At 39.2% G+C, this 23,182-nt stretch overlaps 2 protein-coding genes across 2 annotated transcripts in view; one reads left to right on the top strand and one right to left on the bottom strand.

The window, feature by feature from the left end:
* Nucleotides 1-804: 804 nt before the first annotated feature.
* ripk4 (receptor-interacting serine-threonine kinase 4) lies at nucleotides 805-11,947 on the bottom strand. Its single transcript, XM_084401168.1, has 8 exons — nucleotides 11,540-11,947; nucleotides 7,534-7,825; nucleotides 6,024-6,172; nucleotides 5,848-5,897; nucleotides 4,864-5,022; nucleotides 4,402-4,514; nucleotides 3,668-3,911; nucleotides 805-3,301 (listed from the first exon to the last, which is right to left on the bottom strand). Exons 1-8 carry the CDS (start codon nucleotides 11,719-11,721, stop codon nucleotides 2,019-2,021), a joined length of 2,472 nt encoding a protein of 823 aa, XP_084257294.1. The 5' UTR covers nucleotides 11,722-11,947; the 3' UTR covers nucleotides 805-2,018.
* A 1,340-nt stretch (nucleotides 11,948-13,287) lies between these two features.
* nsun5 (NOP2/Sun RNA methyltransferase 5) overlaps nucleotides 13,288-23,182 on the top strand; it is a 25,249-nt gene continuing 15,354 nt past the window's right edge. The window contains exons 1-9 of the mRNA XM_084399838.1: nucleotides 13,288-13,547; nucleotides 14,136-14,255; nucleotides 14,349-14,520; nucleotides 14,873-14,981; nucleotides 15,116-15,254; nucleotides 15,345-15,460; nucleotides 15,579-15,757; nucleotides 16,572-16,773; nucleotides 16,861-17,016. Coding sequence (XP_084255964.1) covers nucleotides 13,455-13,547; nucleotides 14,136-14,255; nucleotides 14,349-14,520; nucleotides 14,873-14,981; nucleotides 15,116-15,254; nucleotides 15,345-15,460; nucleotides 15,579-15,757; nucleotides 16,572-16,773; nucleotides 16,861-17,016 — 1,286 coding nt within the window. The 5' untranslated portion in view covers nucleotides 13,288-13,454. The remainder of the gene's footprint in view (nucleotides 13,548-14,135; nucleotides 14,256-14,348; nucleotides 14,521-14,872; nucleotides 14,982-15,115; nucleotides 15,255-15,344; nucleotides 15,461-15,578; nucleotides 15,758-16,571; nucleotides 16,774-16,860; nucleotides 17,017-23,182) is intronic.

Raw genomic sequence — 23,182 nt, 5'->3', positions numbered from 1 at the left:
ATAAAACAATGCATTGACATTTACTTTTTACTTTTGATACTTAAATACTTTTAAAAACGAGTACTTCTGTACTTTTAAGTAAAAATAGGTCTTTACAACTTTTACTTGTAACAGAGTAATATTTGACCAGTAGTATCTGTACTTTCACTCAAGAACGTTGTGTACTTTGTTCACTTCTGAATATGGGTAACTAAACAGTTGATGAACCCCACTGACTTCCATAGCATGAAAACAAACAAAAAAACGACCATTTTCTATACAGCATCATGGGTAATGCAGTTTTTCACCAGGAACTCCACTGTTAAATATGATTATTTTAAAATTAAGCTGAAAAAAAAAAGGCAGACAGGCTAACGGCTTCACTTGAAACAAATACCATTGATTAACAACCTCGCAGCCTACTCTGTCTTTAAAGATTTATATTAGTTATCGATTTCCTGAATGGAGTTTTTACTTCCAGAACCCAACTGTTACACTATTGCTATGCAGTTTCTAGGGTGGTCTTGGTGGTTACCAGGGTGTTGCTATGTTGTTGCTAATGTGTTCTTGGTGGTTTCTAGGGCGTTTCTATGTAGCTACTATGGTGTTCTGTGTGGTTGCCAGGGCTCCTAGGGTTTTCTGGGTGGTTGCTGGGGTGTTACTATGCGGTTCCTAGCATGTTCTAATTGGTTGCCGCTTGCCAGGTATTGTGAGGGTGTTATGGGTGGTTGCCAGTGTTTTGCTATGCTGTTGTAAGATGTTCTGGGTAATTGCTAGTTTTTTTTTATTTTACCCAAATATTGACTGGGGAAAAGAGTAAAGGTTAAACAGTAATAGTAATGGTTAAGTCTGACTAGGACTAAAATATGCAACAACAGACAACAGATACTTTACATACATGTGATGCACTTTAATTTTTCATCAAATATAAAAGTGTGCAAATATAAAACTGTGCAAACACTATGGATAACTGAGAAATACCTTTTTTTGTGTACAAAGGGGAATGGCAAGGCAGCTTTATCAACTATAGGCTAATTACAGCAGTCAAGGTGAAACCTGCAGGAGGTGTCCAATGCGGATTACTGAGTTTTCGATGGAAGATTATTTATACAGATGCATGGATACTAACAACAACAACAACAACAACACAGAATCACAGAGTTCAACAGTAGTTTAAAGACCTAGCAATTAACAGGCTTTCTGTTCCAGACAGTGAAAGGTAATGACGGCTACACCTCCCTTTGCATAATGCAGGGCTCGGCACAGTGGTTTTACAAAGTGATGAAAAGATAAAGTGGTCTCAGGAATGAGCCAGTAGCCTGAACATGAGGGTACATGGGATAGAGTCCTCCCCCCATACGGTCTACCCACACCTGTGATCCCCCTGAGGGCCTGTTCCCATGGTATGAGCCAAATGGCTCTATAAATGCACAGCTCTATTTGAGGGAACCATTTTAATTATATAATTAGCCTCACAACATTGCCATTTCTCTTTAAATTATAGCCAAGATTTGAACTTAAGTGCAATATTAAGTTGATATATGATGAGCTTATTCTAATATGCTACAAAAGAAATTTCTATAATACAATTTTGGGGTTGAAGAAAGCATTGCTTGCATTGCATCCATCACCACAGTACACTGGTAACAAGAATAAAATGGTGAAATTAAAGACATACAACAAACACAGGAATAGATAAACAATGGAAATGACAGGAAGTCCAGAAGTAGCCTATAATATCGAGGCTCTATTTACAGTAGCGATATATACATACAGAATGCATTTCTAGTCACAAAATAACACTATTATTAAGGAGGAAAGTCAACAAGAGACCAAACCCTGGAGAAAATACCTGTCAATATTCCAATAACTGAGTAATTACAATATGTACATTAAATCCCTATGGATAACAAGAGTCCCTATATTAGAGCATCTATCAGTCTTTATAAAGTAGGAGTGATAAAAAGAGGGAGAAAGTGTCTGGGAGCATATTGGCAAAATTTCCTGTTGTCCATGAGGCCAAAGCCCCAGTAGGACCTTCAACAAGGTGCCGATTCACACAACGAGTCTACGGGTGTCAGTGTGCCGTCAATATTTTTGTGGTTGGTGAGTTTCAGAATAACCACTTTCCTCTCTGGTTTTGTAGGGGTGAGAGGATTCGGACTCTCTGGCTCCGATTCCGACGTGTAGTCAAACGAGCGCTCGCTGGCGAGCTGCGGAGACAGCGGTGCTGCGTCGGCACCACGTTCCAACAGGACGCAGATGGCATCTTTGTAGCCACCACGTACAGCCAAGTGAAGTGGAGTGAATCCAGTTCTGTCTTGAGCATTAGCGACGTCGGGGAAGCTCTGCAGAAGCTCTCGGAGGACCTCGCAGTGGCCGTTCTCGGCAGCCAGGTGACACGCCGTGCGAAGGCCATGGTTGGAGCTCTCAGGCTCAGCACCCTCCGCCAGAAGCATTTTAACCGTCGGGAGGTGGCCTCTCTCGGATGCCAGGTGCAAGGCGGTGCAGCCGTTGGCCGTCCGGCCGTGAATATCTGCGCCGTGTTTCACAAGCAGTCTTGAAGTGCTGGTGTGGCCCGTTTCCGCGGCCACGTGAAGAGGACTGTGGAGGCCGTCGGAGGTCAGGTGCACGTTAGCGCCGAGCTCCACCAGGATCCGTGCCACACGGTACTGGCCTCTTTGAGACGCCAGATGGAGCGGAGTACGCCCGTCCGATGTCTGACCATCAACATCGGCACCTGCCTGCTTCACCAGGAGCTTCACAATTCCCAAATGACCTTTCCAGGCAGCCAGGTGTAGTGCCGTCCAGTCGTCTTTGCCTTTGACATGGACATCAGCACCACGACTTAGCAAGACCCTCACCACGTTCTCTTGTCCGTGGTGGCAGGCAATATGCGTCGGCGTGCGTCCCTGAGCGTCTGTTTCGTTAATGGAAGCGGAACGGTCTAGGAATAAACGTGTCAGGGCCTCGTCGCCGTTCTGGGCTGCGAAGTGCAGAGGTGTGTACTGGTCCTCGTCCTTGGCGTTGACATTTGTCGTCTTGCGGCTCAGGAGAATCTCGGACACTCCCTTCAGCCGCTTTTCGGCAGCCACGTGGAGGGGCGTGGCTCCTTGAGCATTGGGCAAATTAGGGTTGCAGTTGCTAAGCAGCAGAAACTTAACTGCTTCCTCATTGGCCAGACTCACCGCGAAGTGGAGCAGGTTGCTGCCACCCTCCAAGAGCAAGTCAACATCTTGTGGCTGGAGGATCTTCATCAGCTTAGCGATGTCCTCAGTGCGAATGGCTTCACAAAGCTTCTTCTTCTGTAACTCACTGGATTCTAAAGTTGTACATAAACGGAGAACAATAATGAGTAAAAAAAAAATTAGACATTAGACATTTACGATTGTCAGATTCATCCATTTTTGTCTAAATCTCTTCAAATGGTTTCTGCTCAACATCTCTGATAATTCATAATCTTTGCAAAAAACAAAAAGAAACAAATAACAAAATGACACAAACAAAAAACCCTAAATTCAAAACATAAAACAACTCGGAACAAACCAAATAAAAACAAATTAAAGCAAAACAAAAGCAAAAGCAAAACAATTAACTAAATAAAACAAAACAAAAAGCAAAATAAAACAAAAGAAATGCTTTTATGTATACTGTACAAAAACATGAGTCGTAGCTGCTTTTCTCTTACCATTCACAGCATTTTCCTTCTCAAAGGACAATGTAATAGAGCCTTGGGATGAGAAAGCTGAGTCCACAGAGGAGATGCCTGACAGTCTCTTGCTGGTGTTGTCTTTACTCTCAAGGGACTCCTCTTTGACGTCGCTAAAACTCCGCGAGAAGCCCGAATCGATCTGAGACAGCAACTCAGAGAGGCTGCAGTCTTTCTCAGGTAACATGGCTGACTTTGGCCTCACTGGCTTTTGGTTGCTAGTCTGTATGTGAAGAAAAGTAACATAGATTGTTTGTAAGAGAAAATTAAATGTGATGTTTTCAGATTTTAGAAATGATGGAGGGAGCCACTTGGATCATACATGAATAAGTCACTGACTGCAGATGTAAACATTTCCTTCAAAGACGTAGCATTTTGACAAATTGAGGACAGCATGTTGCTCCTAAAATAAACAGTTTTATACGCTCACCCACAAAATGACAAAAGGGTTCTGTTGAAGCAATGCAGTTTGGTGGCATTCTCTGTCACTGATGAAAGACTGTCATCTTGGTGAAACATTTACACTATGTACTTAGACTAAAACAAACAAATACCAAAGAGTTGCCTAATAACTGAGGGGCAGGAAGTCTAAACTACATTGAGGTCAGTCTTAATGAATCATACTTGATGGAAACACTGCTTTACGTCACACACGGTAGGACAGCGGAAGAACATTTGTGAACAATCATGCATAGCAATCAATCTGATATTACCTGTTCGCTGGAGGCTGGGGCAGGGCAGGGGGAACAATCTGGTTCTGAAGAAATGGAAGCTCTGGACTCATCATGAGGTTTGGTGCACAGATCCTCAGCTTCTGAAGTGATCTCTGGAGGAGGAAGTGAACCATGTTAGACACATAGAAATATGCATATGCATTAACATTAACATATATATATGCATGCATATTCATATGATAACCGGCAATTAAGACATGATCCTGGAACAACATCCCGTCTGAAAATGTAATCCTAACCAAATCCCTACTCATAAACCCCAGTACAGAAAGGCGTCTGGGCTTGACAGAGCATATTTAAGAATACACATTAATAGAAAATGCTTTCTCAACATTATATTGTTGTCTGGCATATTCTGTCATGTCACTGTTGCAATGCAACTCTGGTTCCTGTGACTCAGCTTGTTTGTTACTGGTATGATGGAAGCGAGAGACAACTCGCCTTGAAAACTGGGTCTGGCTTCAGGAGAATGTGCCCAGCACTTCTGCATAAGGGCCAGGAACCCTGAGCAGGCCTGGGGACGACTGCGGGGAATAACGCTGAGGTCTGGACGAACACCCTTCACCACCTTCACCATTATGTGCAGGATGTTATTGTCTCCTATGAAACAGACAGAGCAAATAATAACATCAGTATAATTGCCACACAACAGAATGCAGTGATATAGTTAATGTAGTTTCATTACAATACCTTAATCGAGTAAATAAAGTCATTTCACCCCAAAGATCAACAGGAATAAAAAAAAAAGTGTTTTTTTGTTTTTTAGCACATTTCCCTTCAATTCTCATTTCTGTTACAGATCGGAAATGGTTTACTTTTGTTTTACTTATAATTCTCAGTGCTGATTCCCTTCCATTAATATTGTATATTAATACAATGTTTGGACACAATGTTTTTTTTCTTCTTTTTATTAAATTATCATAAATTAAAGGCAAAACAACAAATTATACACTGATGTTTAAGTACTACAATTTAAATACTACCTTAAATAATATATTTAATAATGTACATTATTCTAATGAAAATGGGGATCAACAAACTCTTGAAGATATTCTATTCATTAGACCAGAAAAAAAATTCAACACTTCTCAAAAAGCAAAGAGGCCGCTAATTTCATGTCCTGTTATTTCAACCTTCATTGTACAGTACATCAGGATATGGTTTAGGATTGTCTGGCAGCCAACTGCTTCCATTCACTGATGCCAAACACAACAGTTTTTCCTCTAATGACTCTTTTCGGTTTCATTCTTCCATACTGAATTCTTGTAACTGCTAGTTACTAAAAAAAGCAGTCATATATCTTTCTTCCCTTGTACCTGGAAATCAGAACCCTCACAGAGTGCCAGTGTAATAATAAGGGTTTCCAGACGCTCTCTGTACCAATTCAACTCAACTTTGAGAGACAGATTTGACTTCTCGTCTTACCTTGATATGGCTTCTTCTGTGTGAGAATTCCCCAGATAACGATCGAAAAACTGTGAAACAACACATATGTGTTAGTCAACGTTGCCAGAAGCATGGAAAGGTGGTTTTGAAAAACAGAAGCTAATCTCATATTTGAGTTATAATTTACACAGTGAAAACAATCCAAACTGGCTGACCTGTACACATCGTGTTTAATGTCAGAGATTCTGTCTTTTTCTATGATCCTCTCTGGAGGGAGGTAAGCGATGGTGCCGCAAAACCCATCACGGCTGATATCGTCATTCCTGGAAAAGCCGTTCCACCTTGCTAGGCCGAAGTCAGAAATCTAAAATGAAGACCAGAAAGAAAAGGGAAACGGTTAGGTCTTTAGATTTTATGTTTTAATGTTATCCCTAGATTAGGTTTTATTTACTGTGCTTTTTTCCCCCCCAAAAAAACCCAAATGTTTAGAGTCGCCTACAGGTGCCCTATTAGGTGGGGAAGACATGATTTTTCTGTAAATGTGTGCACGCATATGTAGGCGTGTGTGTGCCAACCCTTCATTAACACTGCCTAGCTTTAGCTTGTTCAGACTGGTCCAGGATACATGTTTACATCCAGCCCTTTCAATCCGACACGACGATTCCCACCCATCCCTCGTGACACCTGCTTACTCATCCATGGGAAGGTTGGATATAAATGGGATAAAGCATGGGAAAGCTTTTCAACCCTCAGGGAATTTTCTGGAAAGGTATGCGCGGACCTTGAAAAGAAAACGCTAGGCGTACCCTCCCCCCTCATCGCTTATGAATTTTCCCGCATAGGTGATCTGACACGACTGAGATTAAAATTGTTGTTCGGTAGTCAGCGCTGGATTAAGATTACAATTCATCATGTTGACGGGGTGTTTTCATGAACCTGAAGCACATAATCTAGATATTTAAATCAGGATTTAGCGGTTTATTTTTTTCAAGTGTTATTGCACTTTTTATCCAAACATCATGATCTTTCCTTTAAAATAATTTATAACCCCTTAACAGGGTTTCCCAAAATGGGGTTCCTGAACTGATAAAAAGTTAATAATTAAATAAACCAGCATGTCATGTGACTTTTCTATTAAACACCAGAGAACCGTAAACAATGGGTTGTTAAATTATTGAAAAATAATTCACTTAAAATATCAGGGGGTACTTCAAGTAACTATTTTAGGTCAATGTGGTTCGCCTGACAAACTTCTTTTAGGAATCCCTGCCTTAAAGGACACAAAAAAGACTATTGTGACAGTTTTTGTCCATATAATAGAAGTTAATGGGGTCCAAAACAACATTGGAGATATGAAAATGATTACTTTCAACATAAGGAGAAAGAGAAAGAGAGAGAGAGAGAGATTAAATATTTTCTTTTGCGTTTCCACAGAAAAAAGAAAGCCATACAGGTTTGGAACAACACGAGGAAGAGTAAATGTGTCCATTTTTGCATGAACTATCCCTTGTGAGTGATAGGAAGGTAAAGCCCCAAATAACCTGTAGGTGTTCTTCAAAAGCAGTGCAGTTTACTCGGGTAGTGATGAATCACGCACACAAAGCTTTGACGCAATGGATCAACTGTGATTGATTCCTTGGAAGGTCTAAAACATGAGCAGTCATCACTTCATTAACAAAGGAGTCAAGACCTTGTCATGACCAGACGTGGCTCGCTCTGTCTCACCTTGATGTGGTAGTGCGCGTCCAGCAGGATGTTAGCGGGTTTAAGGTCAAGATGAAGTAGGGGCGGGTTCATGCAATGCAGGAAGTTCATCCCCACCGCCGTCTCATGGATGATACGGAAACGCAGCTCCCAGGGCAGTGGCTCCGAGGCCAGTAGGGTTTCCAGAGAGCCTGTCTCCATGTATTCCATCACCAATCCCTGCGGGTCGCTGCAAATGCCGTACACGGGGAGGATGTAGCGGAACTTAGCCGCCTCCATCTTCTTGGCCTCCTCCAAGAGTTCGGCACGCTCCCTAAACAACAAAAAATAACAACGTGTTAAAAAAGCTGTGGAACGTAAATAGCATTTCTTTTGTAAGGAGGGAGGGAATCGAGGGATACAGCTGGATTTTAGTTGGATAACTGGCAACACACCCAATTCATTAAAAAGATCATAAAGAAATCACAGCAAGGCACTTTTAAAAACAACAACAAGGGAAGGTACTAAAACCCGTTGGACCTGAACACAATGACAAAGCTGACTCACTCATATTGTCCGGAAGCGTATTATGAACAATGACACAATGTTTTTTTTAGCTATTGGCTAAATTTCCATTATGAAAAAGCCAGCGCATCTGAAACAGATTTCAAGCGTACATAAATAGTTTTACCGTTTTCCCACAATGCTGTTTACAGTAGGCTATATTTATGAGACATTATCTTTTTCATTACATTCCAGTCTTTAACATTGATTGATATGGGGTTGTTTGAATGGCTCTCTTGTACTTTGTTCTTTCAAAACTCCTTTTATTAGTAACAAGTCAGACAGAAGTTTTATTTTATAACTGGACTCGCAAAGGACATCTCAAAGACAGCACCAACATGTCTCTGAACCATGTAACTCAAGAAATCAAGCACAGTTATTAAACAAAAAGTCTGCAATGCCTGTAAGTCAGCATTTTGCTTATCAGTTTATTAGTTTACTGAGTCTTTTATTACTCATATGACGTCAACGCTTAAGCCAAAGTGGTCACGTAGTTCTCGCCGACAATTTTAGCATTAAATAAATCAATTAAAATGCATAACAATTAGTGCATTTATTATTGTTTTGATATTTTCTACTGAAAGAAAACTAGCTGAGAGGCCAAGAGATATCATAACTCCAAACAAATACAAATTATTGAAAAATAATCAATAATTCAGTAAATAATTGCTTTTTAATACACTTAGTGTCGATATAAAACTAGATCTAAGAATGCTGAGGGAAAGCATAACACTAAACAAATATAACAAATCAATAAATAAACTCAAATTCTAAATAAATAAATAAGTAAATAATTTTTTTTTAATACTTTTAGGCCTGGTTTCACAGACAAGGCTTAGATTAAGCCAGGATTAGGCCTTAGTTCAGTTAGGACATTCAAGTTCCTTTTATAAACGTGCTTTAGAAAAAAAAAAACATATTTTAAGATATAATATTCAGTTAAAACAGCTCAAACATGCATTTTAGTCTGGGGTTAGTGTTGATATAAAACTAGCTTTAACAATGCTGAGAGAAAGCATAACTCTTAAAGTCTGGTAGAAAACAGTGGTGCGATTCCCACTGGGATGGACAAATGGGAGGTAAGGAGTGAGAAAATTACAGGGAGCGTGGAGGTAAACGTTTAAAACTACCCATTCTAATGCCCCACACGGTTCTGCCACCCTTTTCAGCTCAACAAAAGCCGTTCTTTTCTTAAAAAAAAAAAAAAAAAAAACACGGATCCAGTTCTACCAGTTCTGCAACTCTGCTAAACCAGAGGCCTGATGGAGCACAGGAGGACAAAGCCTGCTTTTAAGTCTGTGTCCTATTTAGACGGGGGAGGCAAATTAGAATTCTTCTACCTTCAGATCTCAGGTACTGATAAACTGCTGTGTTTAGGGTCACATGGAACCGCATTCATTAGATTTCAATCAGATGCTTTTGTTTTTTGCCTCCACAAGCTTGCAAAGTGACATCCACATGAAGAGACTGAAAGCAAGTTGATGTTTCCCGTTGTCACACATCATTGTGCTACATATCAATAGTGCCTCTGATCTGATAAACAAAGTACAATCAGGGCCTATTCTACATAAAGTTATAGGGCCAGAGGAGTTGCATAACGATACAAATAGCCTGAACCCTAGGGGAAAAGACTTAATACATGCTCCTGTATTCATGCTCATCCAAGGCTATTGAAACATTTATGCCCAAAGAAAAATCACACCATATCATCACATGAAATTGTGTATCAAAGGTCACGCAGAAGTGCAATTCAAAAAGTCTAAACTAGAGTAATTATCACAATTTTAAATGTAAATATTGGTGTTTTCATGCAGACAGTTTCAAAGAGGCTGACGGCTCACACACACACACTCTCAGGAACAAGCACAGAGTTACGGCCGAGCTCAGGATTTTGACTGAACAACGCGGTTTATTTCTCGCAAAACCGTATATGCATCCGCAACACTTTCTATATATGGCACGTGTCTCATTGTATCATTATGTGATACTTTTGTATCCTTTTGTTAAAGTTTCAGCCTAGTCGCCATTCACTGCCATTATATGGAGGAGCGCGTGCAGGACATTTCAAAATTTCTCCTTTTATGGTCCGAAAAAGAAAGGAGGACATATGGCATTGGAACAACACCAGGGTGAGTAAAGGATGACTTCATTTTTATTTTAGGGTTAAGTATCCCTTTAATATTGCATATGTGCCTGCTTGTTTAATGGGTTGACTAGTGACTCAAGATCTCAGCATTCCCAGGAGACTAATATTAGGCTTAATATTAATAGAGAATATTAAGGTGATTTTTTTTAAATCAATAAGTGCAGGCCCAATGTTCGTGAATATTTAATTGTTTTTAAATACACACACATATATACAAATACACCAAGAATCCTAAAAAAAAAAAAATGACTACAGTTTACACAAAAATATTAAGTAGCACCACTGTGATAATTCAACATTGATAATAATAATAATCAAATTTGAATGATTTTTGAAGGATCATGTGACACTGAAGACTGGAGTAATGATGCTGAAAATTCAGCTTTGAATAAATTACATTTTAAAATATATTAAAATAGAAAACAGTTATTTTAAATTGCAATAATATTTACACTGTTACTGTATTTTTGATCAAACAAATGCAGCCTTGGTGACAATAAGAGATTTTCAAAAAAAATCTTTCCAACTCCAAACTTTTTAAACTTTTTTTAAAGGTAATATGAATAAAATAAGTAAATATCTCACAATAACAAAAATGTAAGGGATATCGTATACCATAATTGACTGAATAATATAACCAGAAGTACAATGTTATGCGTGTGACTGCAACATCTGTGTGCATACCAAAGTTCGGGTAAGATCTATGTATGGAAGGTTACTGGGAAACAGAGCTCACATACAGCCACTCCTTGTCATGTCAGGACACAGTTAAAGTGGAAAATGGATGTAATGTAAATGTAAGTCTTTACACAGAGTCTTGAGAGATATCCATATTGTGCATATTTGGTAAGACTGGGGGCATAATCATAGCTCAAGGCAGTATATTAGAAGCAGTTTCCTGACAACATGTTGAGGACAAGCACAATATTACTTCAATATTGTGAGGTAAGCACAATAAATGTTCATTTGAACAGAATAGAGACTTAGTGATAGCCTAGAAGTAATGAATATTAATGCTCACTAATTCACATTGGACAAAAAAAAGTTAAGGAATTCTGTATTGCATTTCTGATTCAAAATAAATAATAAACAAACCAACAAATAGCAATTAGTATCAATACAAACTGACATGAAAGCATGTCTCCAGTATGCCATTCCCAAATTATGGATTTCACATCACAAAAACAAACTTCACTTGCCTTTCAGATGACTGTGGTTAACCAATATACACCCACACACCCACCCACACACACACACACACACACACACACACACACTTTAAACACTCTACTAAAGAAGTCTCAGTGAGCTAAAAGTGACAATAAAAAATGAACTCACTTGTCATCTGAATGAAGACTGGGAGGGCACTTGATCGCCAGCAATGTTTTCCACTGAATATGTCGTACTTTGTACACCTGTCCGAAGCCGCCGGAGCCAATCTTTTCCCAACTCCCAAACTCTGAAGCGTCAAAAGTTTTCAGAAGTCCCATAATCCCAGGGGAATTCTCTGGGACGTCCATTTTTCAAGTTGTTAAACAAGATCCTGTGCAATTTGGATTCTCTTTTTCACATAAAAAAAAGTTTTTTGTCAAAGACAAACAGGTTGTGAACTGTTCCTTGTTTTTTTCCTGTCTGTACAGACGGCTTCTGTCTGGCCCTACCCCTGTGTTCAGGTAAGAGGAGGGAGGAGCCTAATGACATCATTTCCTAAGCCAGGAACACGGCAAAGAGTCAATTGCCCGATCTAGTCCTGTGACACATATGCCCATTTATATGCTAAAGGGCATTGGTGACGCCCATAAAGCACTGTTTATCCACTTTTTCAACTTCACTACATCTAATACAGCACCAGAAGTTACAAACATCTCAGATTTCTGCTCAGAAAGGCTGGGAATTGTATTCGACACGGTTATCCAAGCTCAAGGAATGCTGGTTATCACCCAACACCTTTATAACCTGAGATAACAAGAATGTGAAGATTGTCTCTTAACCCCTTAAAAAAACTATACATGTTTTCTAGGATTACTCAACAATGACCTGGTTATGCGATACGGCTAAAATGAGCCGTGTGGAATGTTAAAAATCATTGAACCTTGTCATAGAAGCGTTTATATTAGCCGGAGGTTCAAGTATGCGTGAACTCAATTGAAGTTAATCTAAATGACAGTTTAGTTGTAGCTTTAGGGTAACATTAACTCATTTTACATTGACCTGATTAAGTTTACATCCACCAGACTTAGACCTTGCACCACAATGTTCTCTCATGCAATGCACAGGTAACAGTGAGTCATGCTGAATATTTGTAAGATCCATTCAATGGATTGTAAGTAAGGTAATTAATCTTAAAGAAATGATCAATCTTTCCCTCTGGTTTTAAAACAGCCAAGTAGGTGGTATTTCGTTGATTTTTAACCCATAGGAATGTTTGCCTTTTTAACCATACAAAGCCATATTTGATACATGAATTTCTAAAGCCATGATAAAAACTTAGCTGAAAAAACTGTTGTAGGCTACACAATCTTCTATATGCCTTCTGTTGTCTGACTGAGGTGATTTTTTCCTCCTGGAGTATGAGCTCCATATTCTCACTATATCATATGGGCCATTAAAGCCTGATGCATATATTTCATAATCTAGGCTTTCCTATGTTAAATTACATTTGCATTCAAGTGAAACTCACTAGAGATGTCGACATTGCTGTTTTATTGTCTTCAAGAAAAATTTAAGTGGATTCAAAGACTATTCACACGTGAGGACAATAGTTCACAGGATGCTCGATGGGTTTCATGCATAAGCGTAATGTTCGAGGGTGTCATTTTAGTAATTAGCAATTCAGATGTGTATGACAGAGAGCACTTGGGTGAAGATGTTAATATCTCAATCAGTTGAATAGAAAAAACTGCATGGTTCACATTGAAGACTTTAAAAGTTACTTCTAATAGCATTTATTAATCACATAAATACATTAGATAAATTCTTGAAGTTTGGCAATAACTACGAGTAGTTGTTCAATTGTCTTTGGCGCACCCTAGTGGGCATTCATCAGTACTACAGTTATCGTAAGACGTTCCGTACTGTCGAAAAACGCTGCGAAAACTAACCAGGCAAATATGAAAACGTGGGTACTGCCTTTTCTCCGTTACAGAAAAAGAAATTGACTGGATAAAGACTCTAGATTTAGTTATATGTGAATGTATTAAGTTACGTGTGTTCAGTTAACTGTATAAGCGCTAGCGTTAGTGTTATTTTAATCATGGCACTTTATATGAAAGCAGCAGAGATTCTTGAGAAAGTGGAGCAGAAAAAGGGTGCTGTGAAAACTCTGGTTTATGACAGTAAATTTCAAGTAAGTTCTGATATATTTGTCTCTCAGGAATCTATAATTAAGTCACTATAAGGCATAATTGGGTGTCTCAAGTATGTGTAACTTACTACAAATATTGCTTAATTGAACACATTTTAAGTACAATTTCTGTTTTACAATTGATATTTAACTTGTTTTCTTCACATATGTCTCGTTTTTTATCTCAAGCGTGCGTTTTATTTACATTGTTGTCTCCTTGGTAATCAAGTATACTTAGGTTTAAAGCTTTTTTTATTGAGAACATTATATAAAGTCACAATGTAGAACAAATAAACGAAAAAAAAGACAAGACAGGGGTATATAACTAATCAGAAAAGATTACATATCAAAGGAAAATATTAAAAGACTTGCATATTTCAGTTTTAAAGCTTATTGGGACAAAATAGTCGAGTTAAAATGACGTCACGAGTCAAGACTGACGACAAGACGGTTTTTTTTTTTTTTACTAAACATGACATGGTTATGTTTGTTTACTCTTTATGCGGACTATAATGGTTTTAAATTTATAATAACAAATATTATGATGGATTCCCGTTTAAAAAACACAACTTTTTTTTGTCTTTTCATCAGAATATCAAGCAACTCTTTGCACTTGTGTGTGAAACACAGAAATACTCATCAGTTCTGCAGGAGATCATCAACAGCACCAAGCTTCTGAAAGAAACAAAACTCCGGATCCATTTAGCCAAAGTGAACATCTCTACTTTAATCGTCACTTGTGAAGCACATGCCTGAGGCTGTGTTGATCAATGCATCACAGTTGTGTCATTGTGTGTACAACAGGTGCTGGTGTATGACCTGCTCATCGGCCGTGGGGTGAAATGTGGAGGTGCCTGGAAGACCATGATGTTGAAGCATCGCTCCAGATTACAATCTGCCCTGGCAAGAATCAAAGTGAAAAAGAAAGTGAGTCGAAATCAGGACCTGCTTCCCTCCGGTGTCCAGCAGGCTCAAGGTAATGTTGGCATCAATTATTTGTATGAATGATGTCATTTGATTGAATTAGTAAAATAATGTAGTGGTCATGATATTCATGTAGAGGCTATTATATTATTTTTAATTGTGTATATATATTTGTGCTGTCAAATCTAACATAAAAGTGTGTTTGTATACTAATAAATATGTGTATGTATATATACAAAGACACAACCATACATGTGTATAAAGATAATATACACACATTATATAAACAAAAACTTTTAAAACTTAAAAAATACCTAAAATTACACAAATTATACCAACATTCCTTTGACAAAGCTATTTATAGATTTTGGAGATACCATTAATGTTCATTAATGTCTCTTTAGGTAATATAATTCCTCGCTATGTGCGAGTGAACACGCTGAAAACTACCCTTGATGACGTCATTGACTATTTAAAAAGAGAGGGATTTTCATATCAAGGAGCAACAATGCGGTAAGTTGTCCTCTGCACGTCACAAAATTCTCCCGCATATGACTTTAGAAGCACATGAAACCTGAACTATTCCTATGATAACGCATTTCAAATGAAGTATTTTTGATCTGTTGTTTCGTGTTTCATCATCTCAGGCTTGAGGATCTTGATCATCTGTCTGGGAAAACATTTCTGTGTGATCTTCATCTCAAAGATCTTCTGGTTTTCAGTTCAAAAACAGACTTCCACAATCACTTCCTTTATAAAGCAGGACACATTATATTGCAGGACAAGGTAAAACGTTATACTACATCCTACATTTGTTTGTTAGATGAGTTGAACCTCATGTTATTTTGCTCTCTGGTCATATTAAATGTTTTGCAGGCCAGCTGTCTTCCTGCTTTCCTCCTAAACCCTCCGGTTGGCAGTCACGTCATCGATGCCTGTGCAGCTCCAGGAAACAAAACCAGCCATCTAGCTGCCATAATGAAAAATAAAGGGTACAGCATCTGACTATCTAATACTGAAGTATAAAGGTCTGGACATAATCCATAATAAATATATATATATTTAATTTATATTTTCATTTATTTAATTTATTTTCTAAATGGACAACAGGAAGTTGTTTGCCTTCGATCTTGATGCAAAACGCCTGTCCACCATGAGCACTCTTCTCCTTCGTGCTGGGGTCACATGTCATCAGCTGGCCAATCAGGATTTTCTGAAAGTAGATCCACTGAGCTCAGAGTACAAGGAAGTCAAGTACATCCTTCTGGACCCCTCCTGCAGTGGATCAGGTAATTATATTGTATAAATGAATAACTGCATTAGTGATATATCTTGTTTTGATATATGTTTTAGATATTTGCCGTTTGGCCTGCATTTACACTGCAGGTCTTGATGCCCAATTCTGGTTTGTTGACCATATCCAAAAAAGAAAACTCTTTGACGACCAGCTTACATCTCCTTTTGAAAGTGACCCATATTCGATATCTGCATTTACAATATGCACTTGGCGAAACAACCCAAAGCAGATGTACTGACCCGGGAAAAGCTTAAATGAACATGCCGACTTTTTGGGACTTTAGCTTATTCACCGTATCCCCCAGAGTTAGATAAGTCCATACATACCCTTTTCATCTCCGTGCGTGCCGTAACTCTGTCTGACGCGCCCACCGCTAGCCTAGCTTAGCACAAAGACTGGAGGTAAATGGCTCCAGCTAGCATACTGCTCCCAATAAGTGACAAAATAACGACAACATTTTCCTATTTAGTCACAGCGTGTACAAATAACAAGGTCACATGAGACACAGCCATCTTCTAACCGTATACATACTGGGAACTATATTCTCAGAAGGCGAAGCGTTGCTACTTCTGCGGAGTGATTTGCTCACAGCACCTGAGAAGCCCCGTGGTGATGAGCAGAGTTGGAGTAAATGATAAGATGACAAGATGATAATACAAATCATTGATTGAAAACGATTTGAGAATATCGGAGTCCATGTGCTTTTTTCCTGCGTACATGTACGTAGGTCATATCCAAAATCAGAATTGGTTCACTTGAACCATGTGCTGTAAATGCGGCCTTACACTTGTGCTCGTTTGTCTCAGGGATGGTTTGCCTACGAGATGAGGTCTCCGAGCCGCAGGAGGACGGGCGTCTGCAGGCGCTGGCTGCGTTTCAGCTGCACTGTCTCAACCACGCGCTGCAGTTTCCTCAGGTACAGCGCGTCGTCTATTCCACCTGCTCCATTCACACACAGGAGAACGAGGAGGTTGTGTCGGCCTGCTTACAGCACAACCCTGGATTCAGGTCAGAAACTCAGACTGGAACACAAAATCATTCAATATGTGTTTCACAGTATGAGGACAGTTTTTGAGAGTTTTTCTTTGCTTGTAGACTTGTCCATCTTCTTCCGAACTGGCACGAGAGGGGTCACGACCCTTTCACCCAGTGCCTTCGTGCGAGCACAGCAAAAACACGGACACATGGCTTCTTTGTGGCCATGCTGGAGAGACGTCCCCTACAGACAGAAGGACAGAACCTCCCAGTGATGTAAGTTTAATGATGACTACTTATATGTGAGGCTATTGGCTATATATCTGGAAGATTTTTTGTTTTTGTTTATTTTTCACCCCATAATAAAATTTTAAAAAGCTTTGCATGAAGAAAAAGCCTGTTTTTGGGCTATTTAGGACTTTGAGTTTGAAAACCTAATTAGGGCCCGAGCACCGATGGTGTGAGGACCCTCTTGGAATTGCTCTGTTTATTATTAGGGCCCAAGCCCTGAAAGGGCGAAGGCCCTATTGTTTCCGGTAGGATTATTTATTATTATTATTATTATTATTATTATTATTATTTTGTCAACCTTTCGGGCACTTTTGGGGCTCTTAACATGCTCGAAAACTCTTGAAATTTTGCACACACGTCAGAACCCGCGGCCATCAGGGCCGGACTGAAGCTGGTACCCGGGCGTGGCAGGGGGGCTCGACAGCGCCCCCTGGAACGGGATCCGAACACGTGTCCATAAATCAAACACGCTTGCATGTAATAATATGAAACTCGGTACACATATAGATCTCATCCGGCCGAACAACTTTCGTGCTCTAAGTTTTACGCCAGCCAAACAGGAAGTTGGCTATTTAGCGTTGTTTGGAAACGCATGCTGTGGAATTTAATGTACTCCTCCTAGGGAATTCATTGATTCGCGTCCAAACTCGGTGTGCATGAAGTCAAGACATTGAGGATGCTAAATTGCGGACGGATTTTTGATATCTCGAACGGTTTGGCCGTGGCGAGGAAACAAATTTATGGCGAAAAAATGAAACAGGAAGTGTGTTATAACTTCTGCATACATTAACTGATCTTGATGAAACTTCAGCAGTGTGTTCGTTGTAAGAGGCCGACCGCACAGATGTGACTATTGTGAGTCAAAGTTATAGCGCCACCAACAGGCAGCAGGAAGTACATCACTTTCAAAATGCTTTGAAATCAGTGTCTTATTTTTACCCGATTTGCTTCAAACTTTATGTGTACAATGTAGACACACGGCAGATGTAAACCTGTGAAAGGATTATTGATATCTTAGATACTGTTGCCGTGGCAACGCATCAAACTTTAATATTATTTTTTGATGCTTTTGAGACTCTTAACATACTTGAAATTGCATAAAACTCAACAGACACATCACATTTATTAGCCAGTAGACATGTGCAAAGTTTCAGAAACGGGGGTGGTGGAATGGCTCAGTAGCGCCACCTTTAGTCAAAAATGGGGGTTTAGTTTTTCCTAGAATCACAAAACTTGGTATGTGTATTGTTCTCATCAAGACGGACAACTTTCTAATTTACATGAACCATCTCCGACCAACAGGAAGAGAGATATTTTGGTTTGAATGTGGATTTTCTGAAGAATTTTCTCTCCTTCTCTCTGTGTCTGTGTGTGTGTGAGGGGAGGGGGGGATTTGACTATTGCTTTTATATTGTTAATCAAGGTTTCAGGGGCTTTTGGGGTCCTTAACGTGCTCAAAAACTCTTGAAACTTTGCACACAGGTCAGAACCCACGGCTATCAGGGCCGGGCTGAAGCTGGTACCCGGGCGTGGCTGGGGGGCTCAACAGCGCCCCCTTGAACGGGGTTCTAAAACTTGATCCATATTTCAAACACGCTCGCATGAATTAATATGAAACTCGGTACACATATAGATCTCATCGGGCCGAACAACTTTACCCCGGTCAAGTTTTACGCCAGCCCAACAGGAAGTCGGCTATTATGGGTTGTTTGGAAAACGCTTGCTGTGGAATGTGAAATACTCCTCCTAGAAAATTCACCGTGTCCCCTTCAAACTCGGTGTGCATGTAGTCAAGACTTTGAGGATGCTAAATTGCGGACGGATTTTTGATATCTCGAACGGTTTGGCTGTGGCGAGGAATCGAATTTATGGCGAGAAAAGAGAAACACGGAAGTGGAATAACTTCTGCATACATTAACTAATCTTGATGAAACTTCAGCAGTGTGTTCGTGGTAAGAGGCCGATCAGATGGATGTAGCAATTGTGAGTCAAAGTTATAGCGCCACCAACTGGCAGCAGGAAGTGTGTCACTTTCAACATGCTTTTGACAAAAGTGGGGGGGTTACTTTTAACTACAGTAAAGAAAAAATAGTTTGTATATTGTTCTCATCAAGCCGGACAACTTTCTAATTTACATTCAATAGCTCTGGCCATCAGGAAGTCAGATATTTTGGTCTGAATGTGAATTTTTTTGCAAAATCAGCCTCTGAATTTTTAGCCACTCCTCTTAAACTATTTATTTTATTCGTACCAAACTTTTTCAACATGATGAAACTACATTAAATATGCTAAATTGTGAATGGATAATAAATATCTCAAACGGTTTTGCTATGGCGAGGGATTAAAGTAAAAATCTTCTAAAAATGTAATTATATACCATTTATTTCTATATAAAAGTATACAAATATCACAACTAAACCCATTTTATTCTGTTTTTGCAATTCAAGAAGAATGAAAAAGTTAAAAACAGGCTATTTAGTGCTATTTGGTTCAACAAAAAAGCAAACATAGGGCTATACTGCCCTCTTGTGTCCAAAAGGACATCAAAATAGTATATAAAACTTTTTACCAGGTAGGCCAATATTGTATTTAAATATACATTTATTAGGTATGTGTCTGAGGATATTTTCCCACCGGTTAATCGACGTGTGACACGAGTGGGTGCTTTTAAATCGCTAATATAAAAGTGAAAGTAAAAAAACGGACGTCCGCACGGACATTGATAATGGTGCACGTTGGAAAGAATGATACTTTTAAACATAACACTAAACCGCCATTAGGTGTCGCCAGGCGACCATCTTAATGAGCGAGTCATTGATTCATTCGTTCAAATGATTCGTTCCAATGACTGAGTCATTCATGATTGAGACAGATGTTTATGGATTGACCATTGAATCTTTGAGTCAAGCGATTCGTTTCAAAATGCTGAATCATTCAGTAATGAGAAAACAAGTTGCTGTGATCTTTGTTTAACTATTTTCGCTGCTGAAACAGAACAAAAACAGTCAACATTGCATCTAAAATGTAAGTGACTTAATTGTAACTGTTTATTAACCTGTTGTATGAAATCTAGGGGTGGGAGAAAAAATTGATTCTTAGATGCATCGCGATGCGGACGTGGACGATTCTGAATCGATTCACAAATGTCCAAAAATCGATTCTCTAAAAAAATATTTTTCTAATAACGTAATATTGACGGAAGGCAAAAGGCGGAACTCTAAGCGGACGTGCGTGCAGTCTGTGGCGCGCACATAACAGAGAAGTTTCTTCTGCTCACCAAGGCTGCATTTATTTGATTAAAAATACAAACAAAAACAGTAATATTGTAAAATAGTATTCCAATTTAAAACAGCTGCTTTCTATTTTAATATATTTTAAACTGTTATTTATTCCTGTGATCAAAGCTGAGTTTTCAGCATCATTACTCCAGTCGTCACTGTCACATGATCCTTCAGAAATTATTCTAATATGATGATTGATACTCAAGAAACATTCATTATTATTTTAAATGTCGAAAACAGTTGTGTACAGTCTTTGATGAATAGAAAGTTCAAAAGAACAGCATTTATCTGAAATCTAAAGCTTTTGTAATGTTAAACACTACCGCTCAAAAGTTTGTGGTTAGTAATAATTAAAATTTTATTTTTGGGGGACAGAAATAAAATAAATCAGTACTTTTATTTATGAAGGATGAGTTAAACTGATCAACAGTTACAGTAAAGACATTTATAATGTTAAAAATATATATATTTGAAATATATGCTGTTCTTTTGAACTTGACATTCATCAAAGCATTTTGAAAAAAAAAATCTGTACACAACTGTTTTCAACATTGAAAATAATAATGAATATTTATTGAGCATCAATCATCATATTAGTATGATTTCTGAAGGATCATGTGACACTGAAGACTGGAGTAATGATGCTGAAAACTCAACTTTGATCACAGAAATGAATTACTATGTAAAATATTTTAAAATTGAAAACAGCTGTTTTAAATTGGAATAATATTTCACAATATTACTGTTTTTGTTTGTATTTTTAATCAATAAATGCAGCCTTGGTGAGCAGAAGAGACTTCTCCTAAAAACATTAAAAATCTTACTGACCCCAAACTTTTGAACAATAAAATATATATATATATGTGTGTATGTATGTATGTGTATATATATATATATATATATATATATATATATATATATATATAAATATAGCTGCGAGCAGCGATGGAGGGCCAAAGCCGGCGGTACCGCCACCCCGGGGGTTGCGGTGCCACCGGCTTGGGCCCGTAATCGCTGCTCGCAGCTATATTTAGGGCCCAAGCCCTGAAAGGGCGAAGGCCCTATTGTTTCCGGTAGGATTATTTATTATTAGGGCCCAAGCCCTGAAAGGGCGAAGGCCCTATTGTTTTCGGTAGGATTATTTATTATTATTATTATTTTGTCAACCTTTCGGGCACTTTTGGGGCTCTTAACATGCTCGAAAACTCTTGAAATTTTGCACACACGTCAGAACCCACGGCCATCAGGGCCTGACTGAAGCTGGTACCCGGGCGTGGCAGGGGGGCTCGACAGCGCCCCCTGGAATGGTGTCCGAAAACTTGGTCCATAAATCAAACATGCTTGCATATAATAATATGAAACTCAGTACACATATAGATCTCATCGGGCCGAACAACTTTCGTCCTCTAAGTTTTACGCTAGCTTTACGCTAGCCCAACAGGAAGTCGGCTATTATGGGTTGTTTGGAAACGCATGCTGTGGAATTTGAAATACTCCTCCTAGAAAATTTGTCCAATCACAACCAAACTCGGTCAGCATGAAGTCAAGACATTGAGGATGCTAAATTGCGGACGGATTTTTGATATCTCAAACGGTTTGGCCGTGGCGAGGAAACAAATTTATGGCGAATAAGGGACACAGGAAGTGTGTTATAACTTCTGCATACATTAACTGATCTTGATGAAACTTCCGCAGTGTGTTCGTTGTAAGAGGCCGATCACATGGATGTGACTATTGTGAGTCAAAGTTATAGCGCCACCAACTGGCAGCAGGAAGTGTGTCACTTTCAAAATGCTTTGAAATCACTCTCTTATTTTTACCCGATTTGCTTCAAACTTTATGTGTATAATGTAGACACACGGCAGATGTAGACCTGTGAAAGGTTTATTGATATCTTAAATACTGTTGCCGTGGCAACGCATCAAACTTTAATATTCTTTTCAGATGCTTTTGAGACTCTTAACATACTTGAAATTGGATGAAACTCGACAGACACATCACATTTATTAGCCAGTAGACATGTGCAAAGTTTCAGAAACGGGCGTGGTGAGGGGCTCAGTAGCGCCACCTTTAGTCAAAAATGGGGGCTTAGTTTTAAGTAGAGTCACAAAAATCGTTATGTATATTGTTCTCATCAAGCCGGACAACTTTCTAATTCACACTTATTAGCTCAGAGCAACAGGAAGTCAGATATTTTGGTTTGAATGTGATTTTTTGGAGAATTTTCTCTCTCTCTCTCTCTGTCTCTGTGTGTGTGAGGGGTGGGAGGGAATTTCCAATTGATTTCAGTGTGTTTCAAGGTTTCAGGGGCTTTTGGGGCCCTTAACGTGCTCGAAAACTCTTGAAACTTTGCACACAGGTCAGAACTCGCGGCCATCAGGGCCGGGCTGAAGCTGGTACCCGGGTGTGGCAGGGGGGCTCAACAGCGCCCCCTTGAACGGGATTCTAAAACTAGATCCATATATCAAACACACTTGCATGTAATGATATGAAACTCGGTACACATATAGATCACATCGGGCTGAACAACTTTCGTGCTCTAAGTTTTACGCCAGCCCAACAGGAAGTCGGAAATTATGGGTTGTTTGGAGAACGCTTGCTGTGGAATGCGAAGTACTCCTCCTAGAGAATTCATCCAATCCCCACCAAACTCGGTGTGCATGAAGTCAAGACATTGAGGATTCTAAATTGCGGACGGATTTTTGATATCTCGAACGGTTTGGCCGTGGCGAGGAAACGAATTTATGGCGAGAAAAGAGAAACACGAAGTGGTATAACTTCTGCATACATTAACGGATCTTGATGAAACTTCACCAGTGTGTTCGTGGTAAGAGGCCGATCAGATGGATGTAACTATTGTGAGTCAAAGT

This window comes from Rutilus rutilus (assembly GCF_951802725.1).
Source record: "Rutilus rutilus genome assembly, chromosome: 25".
NCBI classification, from domain to species: domain Eukaryota; kingdom Metazoa; phylum Chordata; class Actinopteri; order Cypriniformes; family Leuciscidae; genus Rutilus; species Rutilus rutilus.
Note: the sequence above shows the minus strand (reverse complement) of the source record. Positions and strands in the feature narration are given on the sequence as shown.